Raw genomic sequence first — 24155 nt, forward strand, 5'->3', positions numbered from 1 at the left:
AGGACAAGAGGACACAGTGTTAAGCTGCGCCAAGGGAATTTTAGGTTGGTCATGAGGAAGAACTTCACAGAAAAGGTGATCAGACATTGGAATGGGCTACCCAGAGTGATGGAGTCACCGTCCCTGGAAGTGTTTAAGGGAAGACCGGACGTGGTCTGGCTAACGTGGTGGCGACTAGTCATAGCACGGGCACGATGACCCCCGGTCCTTTCCGACCGAAACGACTGTGACACCGCGCCCCGCCGCCGGCCCGCGGCAGCACCGCGCACGCGCGGCCCGTGCCAGAAAGCGGGGCCGCCCCGGCGGCGGGGGCCGCGCTGTCCTCCCCTTGTCCCCGCCCCCACACGCCGCCCATTGGCTACAGCGCGCGGAGGCGCCTCCCCATTGGCCGGGCGCGCCGTCCGTCCGTGCCGCGCGCCGCCGCCGCCATGGTGCGGTTCAAGAACAGGTGAGGCGGGCGGGCGGCGCCGCTGCCGTGTCCGGCCGGCCCCGCCGCCGTGTCCGGCCGGCCCCGCCGCTCACCCCGCGCTGTCCCGCAGGTACGTGCTCTGCGAGGTGGTCTCGGAGGACCCGCGGTGCCGGCAGTGCATCGAGGACCGCGCGCTGGGCCTCGCCGTCAGAGACGCCATCGCACGGGTGCATGGGGACTACGGCCTGGCGTGCTGCTCTATCTCCTTCACAGGTGCGGCCGAGACGGGCGGCCCCGGGGGCGCGGGGTCGCTCCGGCTCCGCTCACCCGTGCGTGTGTCCCGCAGTGAAGTACCTGAACGCCTACACCGGGACGGTGCTGCTGCGCTGCCGCAAGGACTCGTACCGGCTGCTGTGCTCCGCGCTGCCCTTCGTGCGGTACCTGGAGAGCCGCGCCCAGCGCTACCCCTGCCACCTCAACACCCTGCACGTCGGAGGTCAGCAGCCCCCCGGGCCTGGCGGGGGGACAGAGCTTTAATCATACCTGCCACGACGCCGTGGTGCTGCTCTGGGTGCGGTAGACATTTCTCGTGTGTTACTAATAGTAACTGCTTTCAGCAAATCTAAATAAGAAACAGGCACCAGCAGTTCTTTTTTGAAACCCTCGTTAATTTTGTTTGAAGAAGCGTCATTACATTTTTCACAAAACCAGAGCAGCAAATACAGTGTTACATTATTTTAAAATATATTTTCAAAGTTATGGTATCTTCTGTATTGTGAAAATTTACCCCCAGGGAAACTAACAGATACTGCATGTTAGAAATTTTTACTCCACCACTTAACCTCAGTAGTGAAGAAATGAATTCTACAGCCCCTTTGTGGCATTTGCATTATCAACCTTGTTTCCTGGTGCAGTTGTCACTTGATACAATGCTCTTTGGTTGTGTAGATTGTTACAGGATGTTATTTTGACTTCCACAGGTACCATAAGAACATGTCAGAAATTCCTGATTCAGTATAACAGAACACAGCTGCTGAGGTTGTTGCAAAACTGTACAAATGAAGGTGAGTTTATCCAGCCACTTTCCTAAAACATAGTCTCAATTCCTTGGGTTTTTGTAGGATATGCTGGACTACTTCTGAATTCTTGGCCTGAGAAATGTTTCTGTCTTTAGAAAGGGAGGACAGTCCAGAATATGTGAAGAGATCAAGTAATAACCCGCTGTTGCTTTCTTTTTTGCAGAGGAAAGACAATGTATACAGAAGTCCTTGCTGAGCTGTTCCCTTACAGAAGAACAGTCTCAAAGTGGAGATGAGGAAGAGGATGATGGCACAGAGACAGACTGAATGTCACTTGTTACTGTTCATCTCTATTCTGTACTTGTTTAATCAAGATGTGACTGGTTATCTTCAGTGTTAAACAGTGCAGGGGACTGGAAAAACATTTGTTCATATTTAGACTTCATTCCCCATTCCAAATGTTTTTAAACAAAATTTTAAAAAATAAAACATGATTTCATTTAAGTAGGCTACTTGCCTATTTCACTCCAGAAGTCAAAACCACTTGCACTCCTGAGGAGTGAGGCAGGTCAATGTGTTCTTCATGCTGAGGTAGAAGGGAGCTTTAGGCAGCTGGCACAGACAAAGAATGTAGTTTTTCTCCTTCAGCATACAAAAAGCATTAACATCTGCTTTTACTTTAAGTGCACTGTTAGCCACAGGGCTGTCCACTGTTTTGAGTGAGAAAAGCACCAGTTGTGTACACAGGAGCAGTGAATACATGGCATGTATGGCAGAGCTGCAAGGGTCAACTCCATCCCCCCCATTATAAAAGTCATAGGTACAAGTACTGCTTAGATATTTATTAAGTTTACACCAATCAGTTACAGGACAGTAGCATTGCTGGTATTATCTCGAATCCATAGGAAAACAAGATACAATTGAAGATGCTGTCCCTGTGGGGACTGCCCCTGCAGCAGGGACAGCCTGCCTTGCCTGCATCACTTCCCTTATCCTAGTGCCTGTGGCATGTGGAGGTGAGTTACACCAGCTCCAGCTATTCTCTCTTCCCAATGCAAAGAAAAGTTGACTATAAATGTGCAGAGATAACAGAACACAACAGATACTGGTTAGACACTTAAGTAGTTACTCCTGTTCCTTAGATTCAAATGACTTGCTGTAAAGACAGTTCACTGCATATTTGAATCTCTCTAAATTGTGTTCTTTGCCCTCACTAATTGTTTAAAGTATTGACAGCAAGATGTTACCACTGCCAGGTATCTTGTCTTAGTTTCTTTGCAGTCCCCTGACAAGCTGTACTGTCTTTCATTGAGTGGGGTTAGTTGTGACAAGCGTGAAGTCAAGCTGCTTTCAAAGAATGTCTTGCAGGTGTTTCCTCTATCTTCCTGTAGCAGTTGGAAGTATTCTTTACCTCCCCCTCCTGTTCTTTCTGGTTTACAGCCACATGTGATCAACTCTTTGGACCAGCTTCCCATGAGGCACACATGTGGAGCCTGTGGCTCTGAAATCAAGCACCCATGTACTGACATCAGCTTTTTAAACAGGGACACAACCACTGAGTGCCAGTGGTGTTGGAATACCTGACTCCAGGTTGCCTCACACATACTTCCTTGCTCAGATCAGTGTCAGAGGGACAGAGCACACTGAAGCTGAAGACAACAGAACACTGTCAGTCTCCCTCCCTAAATTCAGTAGTACTTTTTACCAGTGCCCTGTTAATTCTGCCAGCAGGAAGGTAAAATTTGAACCTGTGCAGTGTTCTAGGGCTCCATGCTGCTATGACAGTTCAGCTGCAGCACTTTAAATGTGAGTGTGTATGATTTATTGCAACTGTTGGCCTTGACTGGTATGTTACACCTAAAATTTGTTTTATTCAACAAAATCCACACCACTTGACTCAGTAGCTCAAATCAAACCACAAGCAGTGCAGCATGTGACCACCCAAAGAAAGAGCAGGGAAAGGTCCAGAAGAGACATGTTCATAGCACAGATCAACTTAAATCCCAGAACCAAGGACATACAGGCCCTTATATCCCAGTACAAGAGAACCCAGTTTCTTGCTGGGGTGTAAAAGTTATCTACAGACTTCAGCTATCAGTTGTTCTCCCAACTCAAGAGCAGCCAGTGTCAAACAATCATTCAGAAGGTTACCAGGAGCCCTAGAGGGGAGTGTTTATTCTAGATGATCAGGTTATAAAGAATGAGCAGCCCATGGTTGGGAAAAAACAAACAAAAAGTAGCAGCCTCACTCACCCACATTAAAACAGACCTGAACAACTGAGAGAAGCCAGGAGGTTCCTTCTACCACTAGTGCCATTTTGAAATACAAAAATCATGAAGCCACTTTAAAACCAAGTAGCCAAGTTCTGCTTTACACTCAACTCAGCTTTGTATCTTTCCAAGCCAGGAGAACAGGAGGAATCCTTGCTCTTTCTTTAGAAAAAGAACAGATATAGCAGCTAACACTCTAAAGCCAATAAGCTGTTTTGCCTGTATCCAGTGCAGCCAAAACCAGTTTCTCAAGAGAGCAGTTTGACAGCTTTACTGCGACAGCACCACTGTCAGTCAGCTGGACTTCTGCCCATGAATAATTACAGAAAAATAAAGGCTTGCTACCTTTTTTCTTGGATAATATTGCAGTACTTTGGCAGTGCCACACAGCTATAAGGACTTTTCACACTGCTTATCAGGCCCAAAGGATTGACTCAGCAATTAGAAGCCTTGGCAGATTTGTATCTGGGTTGTTACTGCCAAAATTCTGTTTCAGTAAAAATCCATTAAGCAGTTGGAATCAAACATGTTACTTCGACATATATTGTCATGGTTTCCTCCTGAAGCCCCTAGAAGTCCTGGAAAAACAAGTTTAGGCTGTTCAAATTTAAATACTTAAACTATAGCAGCAAAACAAAGCAAAATTAAAAGAAAACCAGGAGAGGAAACTTCTCTTGAATAGCAGAATCACTTTGTGTGAACAACAGAGGTGCTGAACAATAGCTTCTGCTTCTGTTTCTTTCTTTTCTTGCCTCCCTTTTCCTCTGTGAAGAATTAAAATGATACTGTCATTCTTATAATGGAAGAGGAACATCACATAGAAATGATAAATGGTCTTCCCTGGTTTAAGTGACTTCTACAGATCCACAACACTTACTACAATTCACTGAACACCAGGTGGTTTAACAAAAAAATTACTGCAGATGGGGAGACTCCATCACAGCTGAAATACTATTATAAACATGCCTAAATGATTGTAAAGTTGCTGTTGCAACAGCAGATCCTAGGACTGCAGCATCCAGCAGTTTGCCTTTACAGCAAGTATCACTTTGACACATGTCTAAAAAAACCACATCAGGAGCAGACACTCCACTGAAACTCCCAGGCTCTCCCACCCAGCTCTCTCCATCATCCAGCACAGTCTCCAAACAGAAGCCAAAGCTAAACATCAGAACTGAGCATTAAAAATAAGTTCCACCAGCCAGCACCAGGTTTAAGTTCACCTCAATTTGTTTCACATTCCCTGTTTTGAAATTTCAGCTAGCACTTACCTTGACATTTTGGTCAAACTGAAGTGGTAGTTCTGCAGCTCAGGTATTTTTAGTTAAGAAATGTATAACCTGAACTTCCTTAAGATAAAGCTTAATTTAGATTCCAGCAGAGACATGGTCAACATGATTGTCAAAAGCCATCTATGTCCTAACAGGATTCTTTGCTAGCTGGAGATCTCAGTTCCCACTAAGAGGCTGCTTTAAGCTGACAGAAGCCCTAGTCAAGCTGTTCAGAAACCACAACCTGATGATTTTCATATCTGCTCTCCGGCCAATTTTTGGTCCCCAAAATTGCTGCTTTCACTTCTCACAGAGAAAAGGGAAATACTCAATTTTTTCACTTCAGAAAGTTTTCCTGCCCTTTACCTGATAAATGGTCAGCTGTGGACGGTTTGTCCAGTTTCAGCAGAGCTGCCTCAATAGCTTGGCTGAAGGAGTTCTGGAAGCTGGGCACAGGTATCCGGTCAGAGCTGTCACTTTCTCCATCACTGTCTCCTGGCACAGGGAGTGCCAAAGTGTTCTCATCTGAAAGAGGAAGGGATGTGCCGAAGACTGTATAAAACTTTCACCACACAAATGCCCCTCCACACTCCAGATCCTTCTTTTCAAGTTACAAGATTTCTCACATTTAGGTCCATGGTAAAGAACATGAAGTACCAATACCAAATGTTCTTACCTCTTGTCTTTGGAGCAGGTTTAGGCCACGTTTCTGGTTTTGCCTTTCCAACTCTCAACATCTGTCAAAACAGTTGTAGGATATGATTAAATTCCACATTCTTGAACAAACCTGCAGCCCCCCATAAGTGGCAAGAAAATCTAGAAACCCCTTCAAGCACTCAAACCTTATGATGTCTCCCTAAGATTTATCCCACATTATTTTTGTAGGGGAAGCAATTGTAGTCTCAAGCCTAATCCCCAACTAAGGCACAGGTAATTCTGATAAGATTCACTCTGCTACATGGCTTACCTGGGCAAAGGAAGGGAAGGGAGATTCTTCTTCCAAGCTTCCACAGAGCAATGGGCTGACCTGGCTGGCAGCAGTTGACAGTGGAGTTGGAACAGACTCTATAGAGAAAGGGACTGAGAATTAAAGCCAGTTGCACTTAGCCAAGGCAGTCATTATGCTGCTTATCAGGATGTAACATAAATAAAGTTTTATTATCCTATGTAATTACTCATTTTGATCTCATTGGTTCTCTACGTCAGTCACACAGTGGGATCTCTGAAACTGCCTAAATCTTTTTATTTAAGGATTATTTGCTTGTGGTTTCCTTTTAGTTTTTGTTTGTTTGTTTGTTTGCTTGAGGGGTTTTGTTTACTTATGTTGGAAAGCTTGGGGGGGGGGGCAGAGCTTTTTGTTTGGTTTATTTTAGAATAATGTGTTTGAGAAGATAGAGATGATAGAGAGAAAAAATGCCAGTAGTGTTTTCCTGGCAAACAGAATTTTCTTCCCTTTTTGGGGCAATTGTTTCCTTTCTTCTGCCTCATGTAAAATATGGGGTAACTACAGATCTCATATTATCAAGGTAGAGGCAGTAAAAAGCAGTCAAACGAACAGAATGTTTCTTAACCGTGTCTGCCTTTTGTGTATTACCTCATACGTGGCCTAGGAAATAATCACAGAAAGGTTTGGGTTGGAAAGAACTTGAAGACCATCTCAATCCACCCCCCTGCCACAGGCAGGCAAACTTTTCATGACACCAGGTTGCTCCAAGCCCCATCCAACTCACCTTGAATACTTTCAGGGACAGAGCAGCCAGAGCTTCTCTGAAAAGAAGCTGTCTTTGATCAATATTGAGAAAGTTTAGCATGATGACCTGAGCAATAGATCCCAAAAGAATGATCAAGAGCTAGATGTGATGTGTTTTTCTACATGCTCACCTGTCTGAAACACAGGGCTTCTGCCAAGAGGAGACTGACAGATGCCCTGATGATCAACGCTGGTAGTTTCCCCGGGGCAAGAGGTAAAAGCAGGGAACTGCTGCAGATTCTCTAGAGCAATATGGACCTCTGGATCTATAAAGAGATTTTAAATTAAAGCACTACACAATGTGGGGGAGGACTGTCAATATGCATTTCAGGAGTCTAGGAGGTGCCAACTAATTTCTTTCCACCCTCTATTTGGAGATGAGTACAAGCCCTGCTGCTGGATGGAGGCAGTTTCTAGGCCTTTTTTTGCTTTCTTCACTTTGTATCGTGATTACTATAAAAACAGAGAGCTATGTACACCATGGAGATAGCTGTGCCCTTGAATGCCCTCCATCTCTCCCAAAATGCACAAGTATGCAGCAATTGCATAACATCACTTAACATCCTGACTAAAACAGCTTATGTTTTTCATTACACAGACATTGTTCCTAATACTTCGTAATCTTGTTCTAAGTACACACTACAAACTACAGGCCTCAGAGTTCATCCTATAGCTCAAGAAATCAGCTCAGCAACCAAATATGACTGACAATCCATCAGTTACGTGCCATCATGACTTACATTTGCCCTGTTTCTTGTTTTCTTCTATCTCAATCCTGCGTTCGCGCCGCCGTTCATCGCGAGCTTTCTTCTGCCGCAGACGTTTCCTCTTTTCAAGGTCATCTAGGAGCAACGCACAACACTGGATATCAAACTCCCCACACCAATACTCTGGCAAGGTTTTCCTCCAGCTCTGGGAACAACCTTATAACACATTAGTAACAAAATACGCTTACAAACAAGATATGCTCTTCCAATCAGTTGGGATTTTTTATTCTTTTTGTAACTGCTGTCTATGAAACAGTAGGTTGGGGCTGTTCTGTCTAGCACTCACCAAGACAGTTGGTGCAAGAGGAGTAATGCTCTAATGTATGTTCTTTTTTCTGCCATTAAAGGGATAAGAATAACTACAAACCTGAGAACAACTCTAAAGTCTCCTTTGAGATGACAGGTGGCTTCAGAGCCAGTTCACAAATGCTGAACTCACAGGTGAGGGGCAAGTGACAGAGGTAGCGATGACGCTGTCTTATATCCTGATAAAGAGAGTGATATATCACCACAACGACTAGAGGCAGCCATGGTGATGAACAGAAATAGAATGCACAATATTCATCAAATCAAATGGAAAAAATAGCACCAATGACACAATAGTTACTTTAAAAACTACAAACACATGACGGATGCCCTGAGTCAGAATCAAATGTTCCAAGATCTCCACCAGCTACAACATAGTAAGTTGGATACAGCTACTCTAGGTTGCTTACTGATTTTCATGTTCTTCTTCCCTTCTCACTCACATCACTGGAATAAAATTCTGCAATACCAGACTTGCAACACAATTATTTTTGTACTGGACCTTCTAGAAAAAAAATCTATACTGCAGCCTACTTATGAAAAGCAACATAAGGCCCAGCACCTTCCACAGATGCCTTTCATAGATTAGCATCCCTACCATACTTATAATTTCTTACTACTGAGGTGAATCAAGTCTCCTCTACAATGATCAACCTGCTAAAACAAGGCCCTTAATTAATAAGAAGGTAAAATAACTACCTCTGTCATGGAGTAGCCAGTTATCTCCACTACAGCTGCAGTTATCTTCTCTGGACTCTTCTCCAAGCTGCCATATTCACGCACAAGGCATCGAACATTCACAGGGTGAAGGTACATGCACTGCCCATCCTCCGCTGAAAGGCAACAGATCATCACTCCTTCCTTGCCTGCTCATTTTCAGTACCCTTCTCCCCACCTCAGGACATTCTCCACTAATCAAATTAAAGCTAATTTCTGAGTTCCTGTAGGACTTTCACACAGGTTAGCTGTATCTAATGAACTGGCAAACACATTCCTCAGGAGGGTCTCAAAGAAGGCATCTCTTCCCCTGCAATTCCAGGATTTCATTGCACTGACCTTGATAGAAATAGTAAAAAGGAGAGTTGCCAAGATGTCCACTGCTAACTGTGTCTTTAGATTCCTGGCAGCTTGTTTCAGCTGGATTTGGCTCCTCTACGGGGTTCAAAACAGGTTCTTCTACAGTGTCCACCTCAGGTACTTCCTCCTCATCCAGCACTGCCTCTTCTACTTCCACAGGAGGCGAAAAGGAACTTGCCAGGTCAGAGGAAGGCTCCACAAGCTCTTCATCAAATGCAGAGAGATATTCCACATCACACTACCACAGCAGAGAGTACAGAGTTAGTACCACACCACCTACTTCAAAGATTATCATCTCTGCGAAAATCTTTGGCACGAGCTCACCGCACACTGCAGTGTGAGGTGGCAGAATTAAGTGTTAACAGGATCTGCCAGAGCAGATTTGTCACCCACCTTTTTCTCTTGGGAAACAGTAGACTCCACCGCTTTGGAGCTTTCTAGGACCAATTCTTCCACAGCTGCACTGATTCCAGCAATGCCATTGTTTTTATCCTGGTCAGCAGATAGTGCTGTTTCTCGCTCCTGGAGATCATCCAAAGGGATCAAGTTTCAATTTGCCCTTTAAGCCAGGAGATCACCCCCATAGTTATTTTTAGCCTTGCCCTGGCATTCCTTTACTAGAATACCATCCCATAAAAACCATTCTGCTGTGTTATCATGCCCACCACATCAGATAGCTGGAACCCAAAGGCTACAGTCTCTTCCAAGGTACTCCAGCAGCAAGCACCAGCAACTTGCTAGATACCAGAATAATCCCACACAACCATCCATGCAGCAGAACAAGGATACTCAGCATACCCTTAAAAATAAAGCTACTAAAAGGCTCCCAAGAGGTTGTTACCTTCAGCTCCTGGATAGCTGCCTCAATGAAACAGGCTTCTGGGGTGTGTTTTTCTTCCTCATACTGTTTCAGTAATGCTGCTTTCTCCTCCAGGATCACCAGCTGCAAGACCTGCTCCCTGGATGCCAGAAGCAGCTTTGAATACTGACTGTGTTGGTCATCTGCACAGAAGGAGCACCAAATAATTAATATCTGCATGAAGACCCACCAGTTTGGACTGCTGCTCCTTCTGAAGTTTTGTTACTGTTCACTTTTGTGAGTTAATCCCTCAAGGCAGACAACACTCAGCCAGAGTTTGATACAGACTCCACAAATTACCATTGACAAGCTGGTGTCACACAGCTGCTCTGACACGTATCTCCCCCACACAGCAGTTCATCTGCCACTTCACCATTGAGTTGCTACACATCAGTAAAAATGAAGCCTAAACTTCTGCACTGTAGGATCATCACCTTTGAGAAGCCTTGAGGGCGTCAAAGCTTCCTGAAACAATGCAGTCTGCAGCTTCTTCCTCTTTTCTCAAAAACACTGCTGTTGGAAATTTCTGCAAAGCCACCCTAGCTTGGCTCAAACTAGTTTGTAAGCCCACATGTATTAAAAATCCATACAAAACATTATTATGAGGTTTCTACAAGAAGCACAGCAGAAATAATAAACTAAAGAATTGCAGTTTAGCAAAAGGTGACCATTGCTGTTACTTTACAGCAACCACAGCATCCTGTATTAATAATCCCTGTATTCACTGCTCTCCAAGGGTCCAATTTTGTCTACAGAAACCAAGTTAATGGTGAATTTTCTGGCTTTAGAGTGTTCTCAAATCCTAAATTTGTTCTTCTGTTTGTTTTATGAAAGGACTTAAAGTCCCCTAGTTTCAAATACTGAGAAACATGTAAGACCACAGCCTGCATGCTGGATATCTATCACACGTTAGAAGACTTGACTTTTTCCAGACAGTTTAAATGCATACAGCCTTTCCTAAATGTGACTGCAAAATGAAGTGAGCCAAGACAGCCCACAAAGCAGCAATGTTCAGTAAAATAATTTCTTTAGTCACAAAATTTTTGCAATACTAACAGATAAGATGATGATGAGTTAGTCACACTCTTGACTGGAGAAAACTGAAGATGTCAGGCAACAGATGTTTGGAATAAGGTTTGCAATAATTTTGATTATTTCCCCATAGCATTCACTGACTTCAGCTGATAAGTGAAGATGATGAAAACCTTGTTGAAGATTACAGCCTTGAAATAGTTTAGACACAGAGACAGTTATTTTTGTGAAGCTCTATAATGAGTCAGGAGGAAAAAAGTTAAGGACACTGAAGAGCCAATAAAAGTAGTAAGAGGCACACCAATGACTGCAGGATACAAAGGACACACCAAACTAAGCAGTGACTGTGAAGGCAAGAGTCTGCAGTTCAGTCACTTGAAGGGACAAAGGGCACAAGTTAAAGCCTTTACAGAAAAACAGTGTGAGTAGAAAGTTTACTGTTAATATGTGGTCATCAAGCTTTTCCACTGCTAAGCCCCATGTTTTGCAGCCAGGGTCAGTTGTCTCCACACAAATCCTGGTCACAGCCAGGAACAGGATTCCAACCACCAGGATTGAGATACACTCACCTCTGACGTAAACAGGCTGAACCACATTCATCCACTGGGACTTGGGCAGTGCTACCAGAACACCTTTCTCTCTTCTCATAAGTTGCATTGTAATGGTATCACCAATTGCATACTGACGTGTTTCCATAGCAACAACGCTGCAATGCACGGAGGAGGTTAGCAGTGTAAAAATAACATTGCAAAAAGATGCATGATTTAACTAACATCGTCTCACCTCTTGAGGTCCTTCTTATGAACAGAGCCATAACAAATAGGACACTTACTCCAGGTCTTCTCACTCAAGGAGAGATAGTGAAGGATACATGCCCAGCAGAAGATGTGCCCACAGCGGGTGATCTTGGCAGCGGTTGGTGGGTACAGACATATGGGGCAAGAGGGCACTTCATGGCTACAGATTCGCTGCAATGGCAGATGAGAAGAACAGTACAAGTTTTAGGCTCAGAAATCAGTTATAGCCATCCAGAATAAGCCACCTGTAAGATCTATTCTAACATATTATCTTCCAGCTCCTTAGGCTCTGTTTATTTACCAAGAAATTAGTGTACTGTGAGCTAACACCTTCAGACTGCACATGGAATAACCTTCTAAGAAGCACATCCTATTTCTTATGTCTTATTTCTACTCTAATGACATTAAAAAATGAGTCTTCTCATGTTTCCCCTCACATATTCATCATCTAAGAGCTAGCAGCATCCTCATCATGTGGATTCAGACAGTGAGAAGGCAAGCGAGCTCTGTGGCCTCTCCCACAAGCAGACTTGTGCAGCCCTGTGTAACTGTGAGACTGAACTTACCCACTTCCATGAACATGCTAGGTCTAGGCAGACACTTTGGTAGCATCTCAGTGTGTCAGACACATAACTGCCAAGCAAGCACCTAGATTTTTCATCTCTCTTGTAATGACAGGTAACAGTAAGCCTACCTCCTTCTCCACCTACACTATGCACCAGACTGTCTTGGCAGATATAAGTTACTGCTTGAGGCAACCCAAAACTTCTGACCACAATTCCCAAGAGATTTTCCATTTTGTTGCTAGGCAAGATAGGCCACCTATGTACAGAATAATTCTTCAAAATTCTACGCTCTAGTCCTCTTCTGTGGACTCATGCCTAAGTTTTCTGTTAATATCTCAATCACAAGGACTCTGTCTACAGAATGTCAGATACTATTTTTGATGAGCTCCCATCTGCGAAAGCAAGAAGCAGCTGCTAATTTTCCTAATAGATTTTAGCACTTCTCTTTTCCTGTCATGAAAGTATTTCATAATATATTCCATGACAGATCTTTCCCAGTATTGTAGGAGTGACAGAAAAGGCCTCAACTCAAAAACAGATGAGTTTTATGTAACATCACAGAGGAAAAGAGGTAGTTAAAGATAGGTTGAGGTTCTTAAGAAGAAAAAAAAAAAATCTAGCCCATCACAACTGACCACTTGCTCCACAAAGTCCCAGTTGACCAAGGTATCTGGATCAGCAAAGTGGACTGTGTAGTCCTGTTCTTCAGAGACAACAAACTGGCAGCTGGGGAAAGGCAAAGAGACAGATGATCCACTCAGTTGTTTCTAAAAACTTTTTGAGAACTATCCTATAGGATTCTCTCAGCTTCTTCTCCGTCCAGCAGAAAACTGCTGGATAAAGTCAGTAATGCTTATCAACAAGAAACCAAGAGTTCAGTTCACAACCAGATTTTCAGGATACAGGTGTGTCTAATTTCAGTTAGACACAACATTATACAGTAAGTACAGAATGAGCCAGGCAGACTGGTTTTCCAGAAACGTGTAGGAAACAGTCAACTGCAATGGGGATCTATTAAAAAACAGGGAAACCACAAGGGGAAAAATCTTGTCACAAAAACTACAACTACTAGGGTTCCTGCAAATAGACTTCACTACAATAAACCACAAAACATTATGGAGAAATCAGAAGCATCAATGCTGAAAATACTTTTTATCTTTAACATTGTCAGAGATAGGATGTCCTGAATACACTTCAAATTCTGGGGAAATTTCCAGTCAAAAAGGAATTGATCATAATTTGGGTTATACTACATACTTTGGGGCCCACAAAATAATCAGCATTTTAAGAACTAAGATCCATAAAAGTAATTGCCTATGGGACTTAAAAATTCAGATTTCATCTAGCAACTGCTATCCCTTCTATCTCAATAAAGCAACTTTTGGAAAAAAAACCATCTTCTATAATGAACTATATAGATATTCCCAAATAGGAGTCTCATGTCCCAAAACCACGCTTGAAAATTTGAGCAGAGGATTTCTGTTTGTATCTAAAGGACTCTCCATCAGATACTTTGCAAATAGGTGAAGACAACAGACCTTTAAATACAGTCATTACTGCTAAGAACACTACAGAAAGGTAATTTCACCCTGGAAAAGGTGAGACAATTATTCAAGCCCACACACAGTTCCCTGGCTTGTCACACCTTACAGCTCCATGTCTCTGCAGAAGTCTAAGAGCCCCATGGATCTCCCACTCACTTGGCCTGCAGGAAGAGCTCCTTGTTGAATGGTTTATGTCCCCACTTGTTCCTTTTCCCCCAGTTGCCATGTCCATTCCCATCAAAATGTCCTGCTTGGCCACGGGGTTCAAAGGTGAAGTTCAGTAAGTGGTTCAGATTAATCTTCTTGGGACCAGAGAACTGGGCAGGGCTGAACTCTGCCCGTTGAGCCTCTGCTACCTAAGAGAAAACAGCATTTGTTAGAAATGGCTGCAGTTTACAGCAAAGGCATTAGTACAGGTGGACAGCGAGGCCCCATCAGTGATAGCATACAGAACATGCAGCATCTACTCACCTTCTCCCATCCCTGTTCTGCAAATCAAATAGAGCAGTGTTAGAAATGCATGAGAACCTGAAAGTCAGAACTCAGTGTTCTTACCCCACACCGAGCAAAAGGAGGAGAGAGTTAAAACAACCACAAAGACAAGTAAAAGCTTGCTGGTCCCAAAACATGCTAGCAAAACATAGTCAAGAAGTTGTTCAAATCCTGACAATACTCTTTTAGACAGCAATACAAGCCTGATTACCATTTGCACAGGCTGTACTTGTTTTGGTTAATTTTCATGTAATGAAGCAACAAGTCAGAATTCAACAGAGGCAGTAGGTGAATTTTCAGCCAGTGATCTAGGTGAGAAGTGCTGCTCATCTAACCAGCACTGAAAAACCAGAGTTTCAGTTAAAGCCCACAAATACTCTACAGTATTTAGATCCACATCAGCATTAAAGCCTCAATCTGGTTTTACTTTGGTATCAGCAAGGCAAATACAATTACTTTTGCAATACCACTATCACCTGTAAATTTGTGCCCCTGAACTGGTTGGACACAGTCTATCTTCAGAGGGCAAACTTTGGCCTGTTTAGAAGATTGGTTGGCAGAGTCCCTTGGAAGGCAGTGCTGAAGGGCAGAGTCCCAAAGACTGGACATACTTCAAGAAATCTTAAAGGCACAGGAACATGCTGTCCTCTTGTGCCAAAAAATGAGGGAAGACCAGCCTGGCTCAACAGAGTTTTAAATGGAACTCAGGAAAAAAAGGAATTTATGACCTGAGAAAGAAGGGATGGGAACTCAAGAGGACTAAAAGGACGTCATGAGGTTATGCAGGGAGAGAAGTGAAGAGCCACAGCCTGACTAGAACCTAATCTGACTAGAACCACTGCTTTAAAAGACAAAAACATGTTTCCATAAATACATCAGCTACATCAAGTGAGCTAAAGAAAACCCCCATACTTTATTGGATGCAGAAGGAAACATAGTGGCAAAGGGTGAGGAAAAGGCTGAGGTACTTAATGCCTTCTTTCCTCAGCCTTTAATAGCAAGGCCAGCTGACCTCAGGGTACCCAGCCCCCTGAGCTAAAAGACTGGGACAAGGAGAAGAATGAAGCCCCCATACTCCAGAGAAACAGTCAGTGGCCTGTGTGCCACCCAGACACCCCCAAGTGCATGGGGCTGGATGGGATCCACCCACAGGGACTGAGGGAGCTGGCAGCAGTGATCATCATTTACCAGCAGCCATGGCAAACTGGGAGGTCCCAGCTGACTGCAAGTCAGCAAATGTGACACACACCTACAAGAAGGGCTGGAAGGAGGATCTGGGGAATTACAGACCTGTCAATCTGACCTCCATGATGGGCAAGGTTATGCAGGAGATTATCCTTCAAGCCATCACACAGAGCATGCAGGACAACAAGGGGATCAGGCCCAGCCAATATGGGTTTATGAAAGACAGGTTCTGCCTGACTAACCTCATCTCCTCCTATGACAAGATGACACAGTGCACAAGGAAAAAGCTGTGGATGTTGCCTACCTGGACCTTAGAAAAGCCTTTGTCACAGTTTCTCAGAACACTCTCCTGAAGAAAGTGGCTGCCCATGCCTTGGATAATCACACCACTGTGAGTAAAAAACCTGTCTGGATGGCTGGGCCCAGGGAGCAGAGGGACATGGGGTGACATCCAGCTGGGCTCCCATTAGTAGGGTTCTCCAGAGCTCAGCATTTGGGCCAGTCCTGTTTAATCCCTTTATCAATGATTTGGACAAGGGAATTGAGGGCACCCTATGCAAGTTCACAGATGACACCAAGTTGGGTGGGAATGTAGATCTGCTGGAGGACAGAAAAGCTCTGCAGAGGGATCTGGACAGGCTGGACTGATGGGTCAAGGCCAATGGTGTGAAGTTCAACAACACCAAGTGCCAAGGCCCTACACCTGGGTCACAACAGCCCCTTGGATCATTCCAGGCCTGGGAAAGAGCAGCTGGAAAGCTGTCCATCAGGAAAAGACCTGGGGGTGTTGGCAAACAGCACCTGAACATGAACCAGGTGTGCCCAGGTGGGCAAGGCAGCCAGTGGCACCTGGGCTGTACTAAAATAGTGTGGCCAGCAGGAAGAGGGCAGTGAAACTGTGTCATTATATATTTTCACAAAGGACCCGTGTCATGTGTACATGGCCTGCCTTGGCACCCATTCCTCAGATGGCATTTTCTCTTAGAGCAGAGCAAAGAGCACTCCTCTTCTGTAGCTGCCAAGTTGCTCTGCTCACACTCCCTCTGGCATCTCAACAATGTTAGCACCTCTTATTATTCCCTCCTTTCCCAACCCAGGAACTGAACACAGAAGATCATTCTAGGCAGGTCAGGGTGATCCTCTCATCCAAGAAAGGAAGTTTTGGAGTCATGGCATTACACTTCTCACCTCATCTCGTCTTCCACCATTAGAAGAGCTAAAAGATTTGCCACTTCCGCCGCTGCCTCCCCTTTGAGGGGGCATCTTGTTAAAAGCTTTGCTTTTCTGTGAATTGGAGCGACGGGACTGACTGGAAAAGTTCTCATTTTTTGAATATGAAGTTTCTCTTTTACGATTATAACGCTGTTTGGATCCACTCGCATTCTTTCCATCTGAAAGGAAAATAAAAGAAGAATCGGATCAGCAGCCTCAGAGCTAGCCTCATGTACTCACCTCAGCTAAATTCACCTCAGATATGAGCCCACCTCAGCCACTATCTTAAGAGCAGTGTTTATCAGGACATTAAATCCCCCAGCAGCCCAAATCACTTCACTCTGACCACTGTCCAAAGAGCTGGTCAAAGAGTTGAAAAGCATATATTTGCTGTGCTCTACCTTTTATAAAAAGAGTTGAGTTTCGTTTTTCCAGATTTGGAATTGCCACCACCAGATATTAGTGTGTTAACTGGTACATTAAGTTATAAATATTAACATCACATACCACATCTTCATATCCCATCATAAGAACTGACAACAACTAGTTTTCTTCATTTAATTTGCCTAAAACACACAAGTTATCATATTTATCACATTTAAACCACACTGTACAAACACACTGCTGCTTGAGTTTTCTTAAAGGTTTCCATTGCCTGTTTTCAATCACTTCTGCACTTTTTGCTTAAAAGATCCCAGCAGATCTAATTCTAGTTTAAAAATACTTCTATGTCATCAGGCCAAAAAATGCTAATTGATCTTGAAGCACAAACCAAATACTCTGTGGCCTTGCAGGGCACATACTCAAGATCCAAGTACTAAGTCCACCAACAATCTATGCAACAAGAACTGTCTGCCAAAAACTGTACTTAGCACACAACTGACCCTAACACAGGACACAGTGGTGAAGCACAAAGCAAAAAACTGCGGGAATAAAGAGCAGAAAAATCAATCCAACTCTTGAGAGGAGTATTCAGTGCCTCAACAGCTGCTAAATCAAACTGCTAGAACAAAGTTAATACTATGAAGGCATTTCTAGTAGTCTTAAAACAAGATCAGAGTTGCCCAAGGCCACAACACGCTGCAGACTGGGTGCTTAACCCAGCACTTCCACCACCTGCTCCAAGTTTTATTTGTAGCAGAGGTATGGTGATAAGCTCAGAAACAAAACTCCTCAGGCCCCACAAAACATCTATCCACCCTAGCCAGCCCCAAAGTCACTCTGGATACTCAGTAAACATTACACAAACAGCAAGATCTCACACAATATCTAGTTTCACTGTATAAAATCCTATTAGTTTTCCTTTTCCCACTTTGCAGTCTTCCTCCCCACCCTTTAATATCACTCTTACGTGGCAGGCAAACACATCACTGTGATTCAGGATCATGTTTCTCATATGGCCAGTTTCATTGCCAGTGTTTCCAGTTTTTCCCTTTCCCAGCACCACTTCCCCATCTACCTGAGCATTTAAAACAGTTGGAATGGCATCATCCACATGAAGTACCCTTTGTTGTTGTTGTTTTAAGTTTTTTCTTCCACCTGCATCCCCCAGAAAAGGTGAGCTGAGAACAGGATGGTCTGTGTGTTACTGTATATTACTGAGGATCCAACTTCTAAATAATAAGTTAAGCAATAAAAGGGGCTGGACCAGGTTCTGTGCTGGCCTGGTGTTTCTTGCACTTGTCAGGCTTCTCTGGCTGCAATCACAGCTAAAACAGGACACTATCATTACTTTCACATGATGTCACAGGCCCATATTGCAGACAAACTTCATCATCAGAATTGGTAATTTACTCTGCTATTCAAAAGGCTGATCCTTTAATTCAGAATTAAAACAACTCTGTCAGAACCACAGCTGGGTAACTCAAACACATGCCTGCATAGCTGGCAGTGCTTTAATGCACATCAGGCTAAAAAGACATGGCTTGAGCGTTATCAGGAAAAAACACACCAGAAGATGCCAAGCACTACTGAGGGTGTGACCCGGTCTGGCTGAATGATTAGACAGACCTTTTTTTGAGAATGTTTGTAGGGAAGAAGGAATAACCAACACCTCAGAGTCTCTGGTAAAAAATTAAGTAGTTTTGAAGCAGTTTAGACTACTGCTTAAGTTATTCAGGAGCAGAACTTGTCAGCTTAGAATTCAACTATTGTAAATGCAGGTGAACCCAACAGGAAGAAATGCTGATGTCTGACTGAATTCAGAAGGCTGAATGATTTATTTATTATAACTATGCTAAAATACATTAATATACTATATAAAAGGAGGATACTAAAACTACATACTACTTTCTCTGACTCTATCTCTAATACAACTCGTGACCCTCTCCTGAGAGTCCAGCCCCAGGTGGGTTGGATTGGCCACAGGCTCAAACAATCCTCACCAGAATCCAACCAAGCACTCACTCTAGGTAAACAACTCTCCAGACACATTCCACACAGGAAAAACAAGGAGCAGAAATAGAAATTGTTTTCTCTTTCATTTCTCTCTGTGCACCTCTATGAAAAATCCTGAGAGTGAAATGTGCTTGCCACACTCAACCACACTTTTGTATCTCTAATTTCAGTAAATGCACTAGAGGGGCACATGCCTGTTGGGCTTGTACCACTTTGCAGTTTCTCTGCCATCTTCAAATGGGGAAAAGAAACAAGTAAAAAAAAAAGTCCAAAGTGTGTGTTTACAAGTCCCCAAACAAGGAACAGCTCACCCCTGGAGCTGACAGAAGAATCTCCTACCACTTAAAGTTTTAATCGAGTTACTCACCACTAACTTTGTCAGTCAGATGGTTTAGACACATTCCTGTCATACTATAGGTCCTTCTAAGGCACCTCCTAGAGCCTTTGGGAGTCACTTCAGTGACTCACATTTTATAGGAAAGAACTCTCCACTTGTGCCTTTTTTAAAAGGACCCTACAACACTCTAACAATGCTTCAAACCTGATTTTACAGATGGGCTATTTCACCCCTCCACCATGAGAATAACTGACCTCAGCAGAAGCAAGGTCCATCAGAGTAGTAATGAAATTGGTCAGCAGACAACCAGGAGCTTGGAGACTGCATCTGTAATTTGGAACAGCTTTTCCCTACCCTGAATCTAAGCAATGCCATCCCTTCCAACCTTTCCAGCATGCCACATGTCAGGGAGCTCTCTGCTTTCTATCATCCATCCCAGCACTCCCACAAAGGGCAGGACAGGCTGCACTCTGGCACAGAGAAAAGTAGAAGATTCTCACTGCCATCCTCACTTGTGAAATCTCAGTTTTAGGCAGGTTAAATTTGGATTTGGTAGTTTCTTCTTTACTTCTTTTCCTGGCAAATGAGGAGATAGCAACAGCCAGAGTGCTAGTGAAGTACTTATTCTTCACTCAGGTCCTCAGTTAGTCCTTTTGCTGTTTTCATGGCATCTAACCTATCTATACAGATTTTGTGGATTTATCTACCCTTTCACACTCCAAGAGACTTAGTAAAAAAATACTGGCTGTATAATTTAAAAACACTAGCAATAAAATTATTCTGGCATTTTGGAGCAAGCCCTGAGATTTTTGGTTTCTCCTTCCGCTAGAGGACCTGCATCTCCAAAGATCCAGAGAGGGGAGATGAAGTTCACAGCATTAGAAGCAGCTGTAGGTGACCACTTGGGCACTGGAGCTGCAATACTGGCTTGCTACTGGGGTGAGAACTGCTGTTTCCTTCCACCTTTTTTCTCCTTTTCTGAGCTGAGCTGAAAGCAGCAGCATTGCATAAGGGGTCTGGATGACACTAAAGCCACAGGGTGGTTTCATAAAAACACTCTGAGGCCGCTGCTGCTGCCAAGACAAACATCCCAGGGAGAGGAGGTGAGCGAGTCTCGCTGCCCAGCCAAGCAGGCTCACACTGGGTGCTAAGGCCCAGCAACGTTTGTGACAACTAACACTGAACATCAGCTCCAGGGGACTGCAGAGAACCCCAGCAAGCCTTAGCTACTTTATTCCACTCCTAATGGATATCATTCCCAATACAACATAAAGAAACTTTTCTGTTAGAAACTTTCAGTTTAATTTAGTCTCTGAGGCCAAATTTGAAAGATAGGAGGAATTAAACTTCCACAAATACAAGGGAATACAGTACTCTATTCAGCCAATTTCCAGCTGCACTGCAAAAGAAAGAGTAGCAACCATAAGGGTTCAGGAATATGCATTTCTTAATTTCCTCAACTGAACAGTTACAGCAGGTAACTTTGGAAAGCATCAAATGGCAAGTGCTTGATTGGATTTAACCCAGAGACCATCTGAGGAAGGTCTGTGGTCCATAACATCACCTTCCATTTCATTGGAGATGCAAGATTTCCAGAATAACTGGAAATCCTATACCTGTATATTTCTATATATACATATTTTATATATAAAATATATATTCATATTATAGATATCCTATATATATATATACACACCTATACCTGTCCTTTAAAGGGGTACACTACATCAGCTACAAGGACAGTGATAAGGAACTCAAGAAAAGGATTCCATATGGTGACGTGCCAGTGTGCTACACCCAGCAGCTATGAAAACATGGCCACAGCTTTGCCCAGCTGCATCCTGTGTAGTTGTTTGCCTTAATTTCACCAAGAGAATCTTTTTGTTTTAGTTTTCAGTACCCTTCAGTTAAGATATTCCTAAATAAACATCTACTCCTATGACAAGAGATTCTGATTTGTCCAGCTGTCTTTGATGCCCTGTAAGGGAAGAAACTCGTCCCTCTGTCTTCCACTGTAATTTAGAAACAAGTATCACTGAAGTGGAATTATGCCATGACAAAATTTTCCTCTGTTTTATTAAAAAAAAAAAGGTCTTAGAAAGTTTTGGGGTTTATTTAATTAAACGTTTTGGAGTAGAAGAGAATGGTCATCAGGATTCCTCTCCCCACTGCTCCTGTGCTACCAGTGCCATTATTTCAAACCTGTGAAAGGGGACATTCCACAAAAATCACTTAACACTTTTCTCCTGGGCTGGAACAACAGGCCTTTTACATCCTTCCTCAGCCCAGATACCATGTCTTCTACCTGAAGGGGTACCAGCCACAGCACAAATCATCTTAACCCCTTCCTGAAGGATGTTTGTATTCAGTGAACAATCCTCCACAGAGCATCACACAGCACTACAAAAGAAGCTGGAGTGAGGAGGTGTCCCTTGGCAAGACAGGGACAGAAAAAGCTCTTCTTAAAAAGACTTCCAAGTGTTTGAATTTGAAGTTAAAACTTCATTGTAATCACGCAGTTACACCACAACCTGAGCAGCTGTGGGCGAGTCACCTCCCATGTCCCTCTTCTGTCAATCCTGTGGAAGGCCAATTAACACAGGTGAAGAGCAGGTAATACTAGGTTACCGAGGACATGACCATGCTTAGAAGGTCAAAAATGGAGTCAACAAACACCTCCAAGATACTTATTTTGTTAACTCTCCACAGTGCACTGCTGCCTCCTCAGAAGCCTCAGGTAATACAGCTGAAACTAACCACTGAGGAGGAAGGAAACTAGTAGAGCAATGGTGGTGGTGTAGCAACCTGTGGACACTCCCTCATATACTTCCAGGACTAAAATCACCAATTTTAATCCCTGCTGGCTCATTTCTAGGTTTTACGGGAAAAAAAAATAAAAAAGGTTGTCAGGAACACTCATTCTTTTCCTAAACAAGTTTAGAGAGCTATGTGGGCTTAGGTCTTACCTTGAAATGACGACGGGAACCACACTGGCTTCTGACAAACTGCTCTGTCAGCAGAACCAGCTGTTTGCAATTCCAGGTGAGACACTTTGGGCTGAATGCCAGATAAGTAAACAACAGCCAGGTAACCCTGAGCTCCCCCAAAGCAGGTCACTGAAACACCGGGGCAAAGGGAATGCTGTGTACGGATACCAGACCCCCTCGGTGAGGGGCAACAACACAGGTACAAGACAAAGTTAAGGGCTCTATTCACAGGCACTGGGGAATGTATATTCTTACTGCAGCACCAGGGCTTTAGCGCTCAAGCTGCTTACTCCAACACTAATGAAGATAAAGCATTAATCCTTAAAGGAACAGTAGGAATCCCAGCTCACCAAACAGCGAGCAGAGCCGGAAGAGGAAGGAAAAAGAAACCAAAAACAGGCAGTGACCTGAACCGCCGCCTATTAAACCCAGCTGGGACACAAACAACCCGAGAAGGCGAAGTTCAGCGTCAGCACAGAGCCAAGGGCGGCACAAGGCTGCGCGTCCCCGGGCCCCGGCTCCCCGCCCTCCCCGGGAGCCCCGTCCCCGCTCTCACCGCCTTTGGGCTTAGACTCCCCCGCGGCGGGCCCGGCCGAGGCGGACCGCGGCTGCTGCCCTTTGCTGCCGGCCGAGGGTCCGGGCGCACCGGAGCCGCAGGGGCTGCTCTTGTCCATGGCGGGGGCTGCGGGGGTGGCGCCGGGCGGGCTCTGCAGCATCAACGGGCGCCCCGGGCGAGCGGCGGCCCTGGGCGGGGGGGCACGACGGGCGCTGGCGGAGCCGGCGGGGGCCCAGGCTCATGGCCCGCGGGGGCGACCGGCGGGGGCGGCGCAGCGCGGACTCGGCCTCCTTCATGGCGACATCTTCTCGCTGCTCCGCTCGAACCGGGGAAGGCCGCGGGAGGCCGGGCCGGGCCTGCGGGGCTCCGGGCGCGGGGGAGAGAAGAGCTGCTCACGGAGCCCCGCGGGGCCCGGCGCTGCTGCCGCCCGAGGGGTCGGCACCACCCCGGCACCCACCGGCTGCTCGGCGCCGCACCGGCCCCGGCTCGGCCGCCGCTGCCCCGTAATGGCGACGAGTCGCCCGCAGCAGTGGCCGGACCCGGATGCAGCCGGTCCGGGCGGGCCCGCGGGCATGACGGGATTTGTAGTCCTGGGCCGCGCGGGGCGTGCCGGGAGCCCGGAGCCCGCCCCTCGCTCCCCGCCCCGCACCTCAGCAGGATAGAAAATAATTGGGTTCAAAATCATTGCCGTCGGCTCGTAACAAATAACCGTAAACGTTAAAAAAAAAAAAAAAAAGTACCTCATCAGGCCTACTTGAAGTGATATTTTTTAACTTATCCCTCAAAGGGGAATAAAAGCCCACAAGGCAATTCGGATCCTAAAGACATTTCTTTTAACCCTTAAAATGCGTTCTTAATGCATCTCCTGACATCTTTTCCATTATTTTAGGGATGAGAGCTTCAAGTTCTGTAGGTGAGCAATTCTCAGCTTCTTTTAAAAAAGTACAAGTGGAGCATGTAAAAGCACCTTTACCCCCATAATCCATACCATGATCTGAATGTACAGACCCTCAAGTAAAGCTTCACTACGAGTTTTGTATGCACAGGCCACATGCTCTGTAACACCAGTATGACCAACAAATCCAGGAATCTGTGTTTTAGGCGTTTCAAACAAATCCTCTCTAAATATTATTTTAAGAAAAGCCTCGTAAAGACCTTATTTTAACACCTGATTGTTCCCTATTTAGGTCTATTATTCTTAGAATTACTGACAAAACTGGGAGTGTACTTACCACAGAGTTTAGATCTTCTGGACTTGTTAGGAGGGAAAACCCTCAACTTTCTAACGAAGTCGCTCCTCCACATTTGAAAAGAAATAAGA

The 24155-nt window shown here is 44.7% G+C and overlaps 2 protein-coding genes across 2 annotated transcripts; one reads left to right on the top strand and one right to left on the bottom strand.

Moving 5' to 3' along the window:
* The first annotated feature begins 296 nt into the window (after positions 1–296).
* On the top strand, positions 297–1932 carry POP5 (POP5 homolog, ribonuclease P/MRP subunit). Its single transcript, XM_002199640.6, has 5 exons — positions 297–448; positions 540–682; positions 756–905; positions 1390–1473; positions 1652–1932. Exons 1-5 carry the CDS (start codon positions 429–431, stop codon positions 1753–1755), a joined length of 501 nt encoding a protein of 166 aa, XP_002199676.3. The 5' UTR covers positions 297–428; the 3' UTR covers positions 1756–1932.
* A 323-nt stretch (positions 1933–2255) lies between these two features.
* RNF10 (ring finger protein 10) lies at positions 2256–23411 on the bottom strand. The gene is made up of 17 exons (XM_030285810.4): positions 22835–23411; positions 16534–16736; positions 13825–14024; positions 12760–12850; positions 11545–11729; positions 11331–11467; positions 9712–9872; positions 9264–9392; positions 8850–9108; positions 8493–8626; positions 7855–7972; positions 7461–7562; positions 6852–6986; positions 5938–6035; positions 5647–5707; positions 5337–5495; positions 2256–4463 (listed from the first exon to the last, which is right to left on the bottom strand). The coding sequence occupies exons 1-17, from the start codon at positions 22992–22994 to the stop codon at positions 4387–4389; spliced, it is 2409 nt and encodes an 802-aa protein (XP_030141670.4). The 5' UTR covers positions 22995–23411; the 3' UTR covers positions 2256–4386.
* Between the last annotated feature and the right edge of the window lie 744 nt (positions 23412–24155).

The sequence above is a fragment of the Taeniopygia guttata genome, chromosome 15, assembly GCF_048771995.1.
Source record: "Taeniopygia guttata chromosome 15, bTaeGut7.mat, whole genome shotgun sequence".
NCBI lineage: Eukaryota > Metazoa > Chordata > Aves > Passeriformes > Estrildidae > Taeniopygia > Taeniopygia guttata.

Excerpts from the sequence above, each read along its gene's own strand:
- POP5 (XM_002199640.6), top strand. The coding sequence starts at position 429 with ATGGTGCGGTTCAAGAACAG. Across the intron at positions 683-755 it reads CTGCTCTATCTCCTTCACAG|TGAAGTACCTGAACGCCTAC; the intron begins GTGCGGCCGAGA and ends TGTGTCCCGCAG. Across the intron at positions 1,474-1,651 it reads GCAAAACTGTACAAATGAAG|AGGAAAGACAATGTATACAG; the intron begins GTGAGTTTATCC and ends TCTTTTTTGCAG.
- RNF10 (XM_030285810.4), bottom strand. The coding sequence starts at position 22,994 with ATGCTGCAGAGCCCGCCCGGCGCCACCCCCGCAGCCCCCGCCATGGAC. Across the intron at positions 8,627-8,849 it reads TTTTTACTATTTCTATCAAG|CGGAGGATGGGCAGTGCATG; the intron begins GTCAGTGCAATG and ends GTTGCCTTTCAG. Across the intron at positions 5,708-5,937 it reads CCTTCCCTTCCTTTGCCCAG|ATGTTGAGAGTTGGAAAGGC; the intron begins GTAAGCCATGTA and ends CTGTTTTGACAG.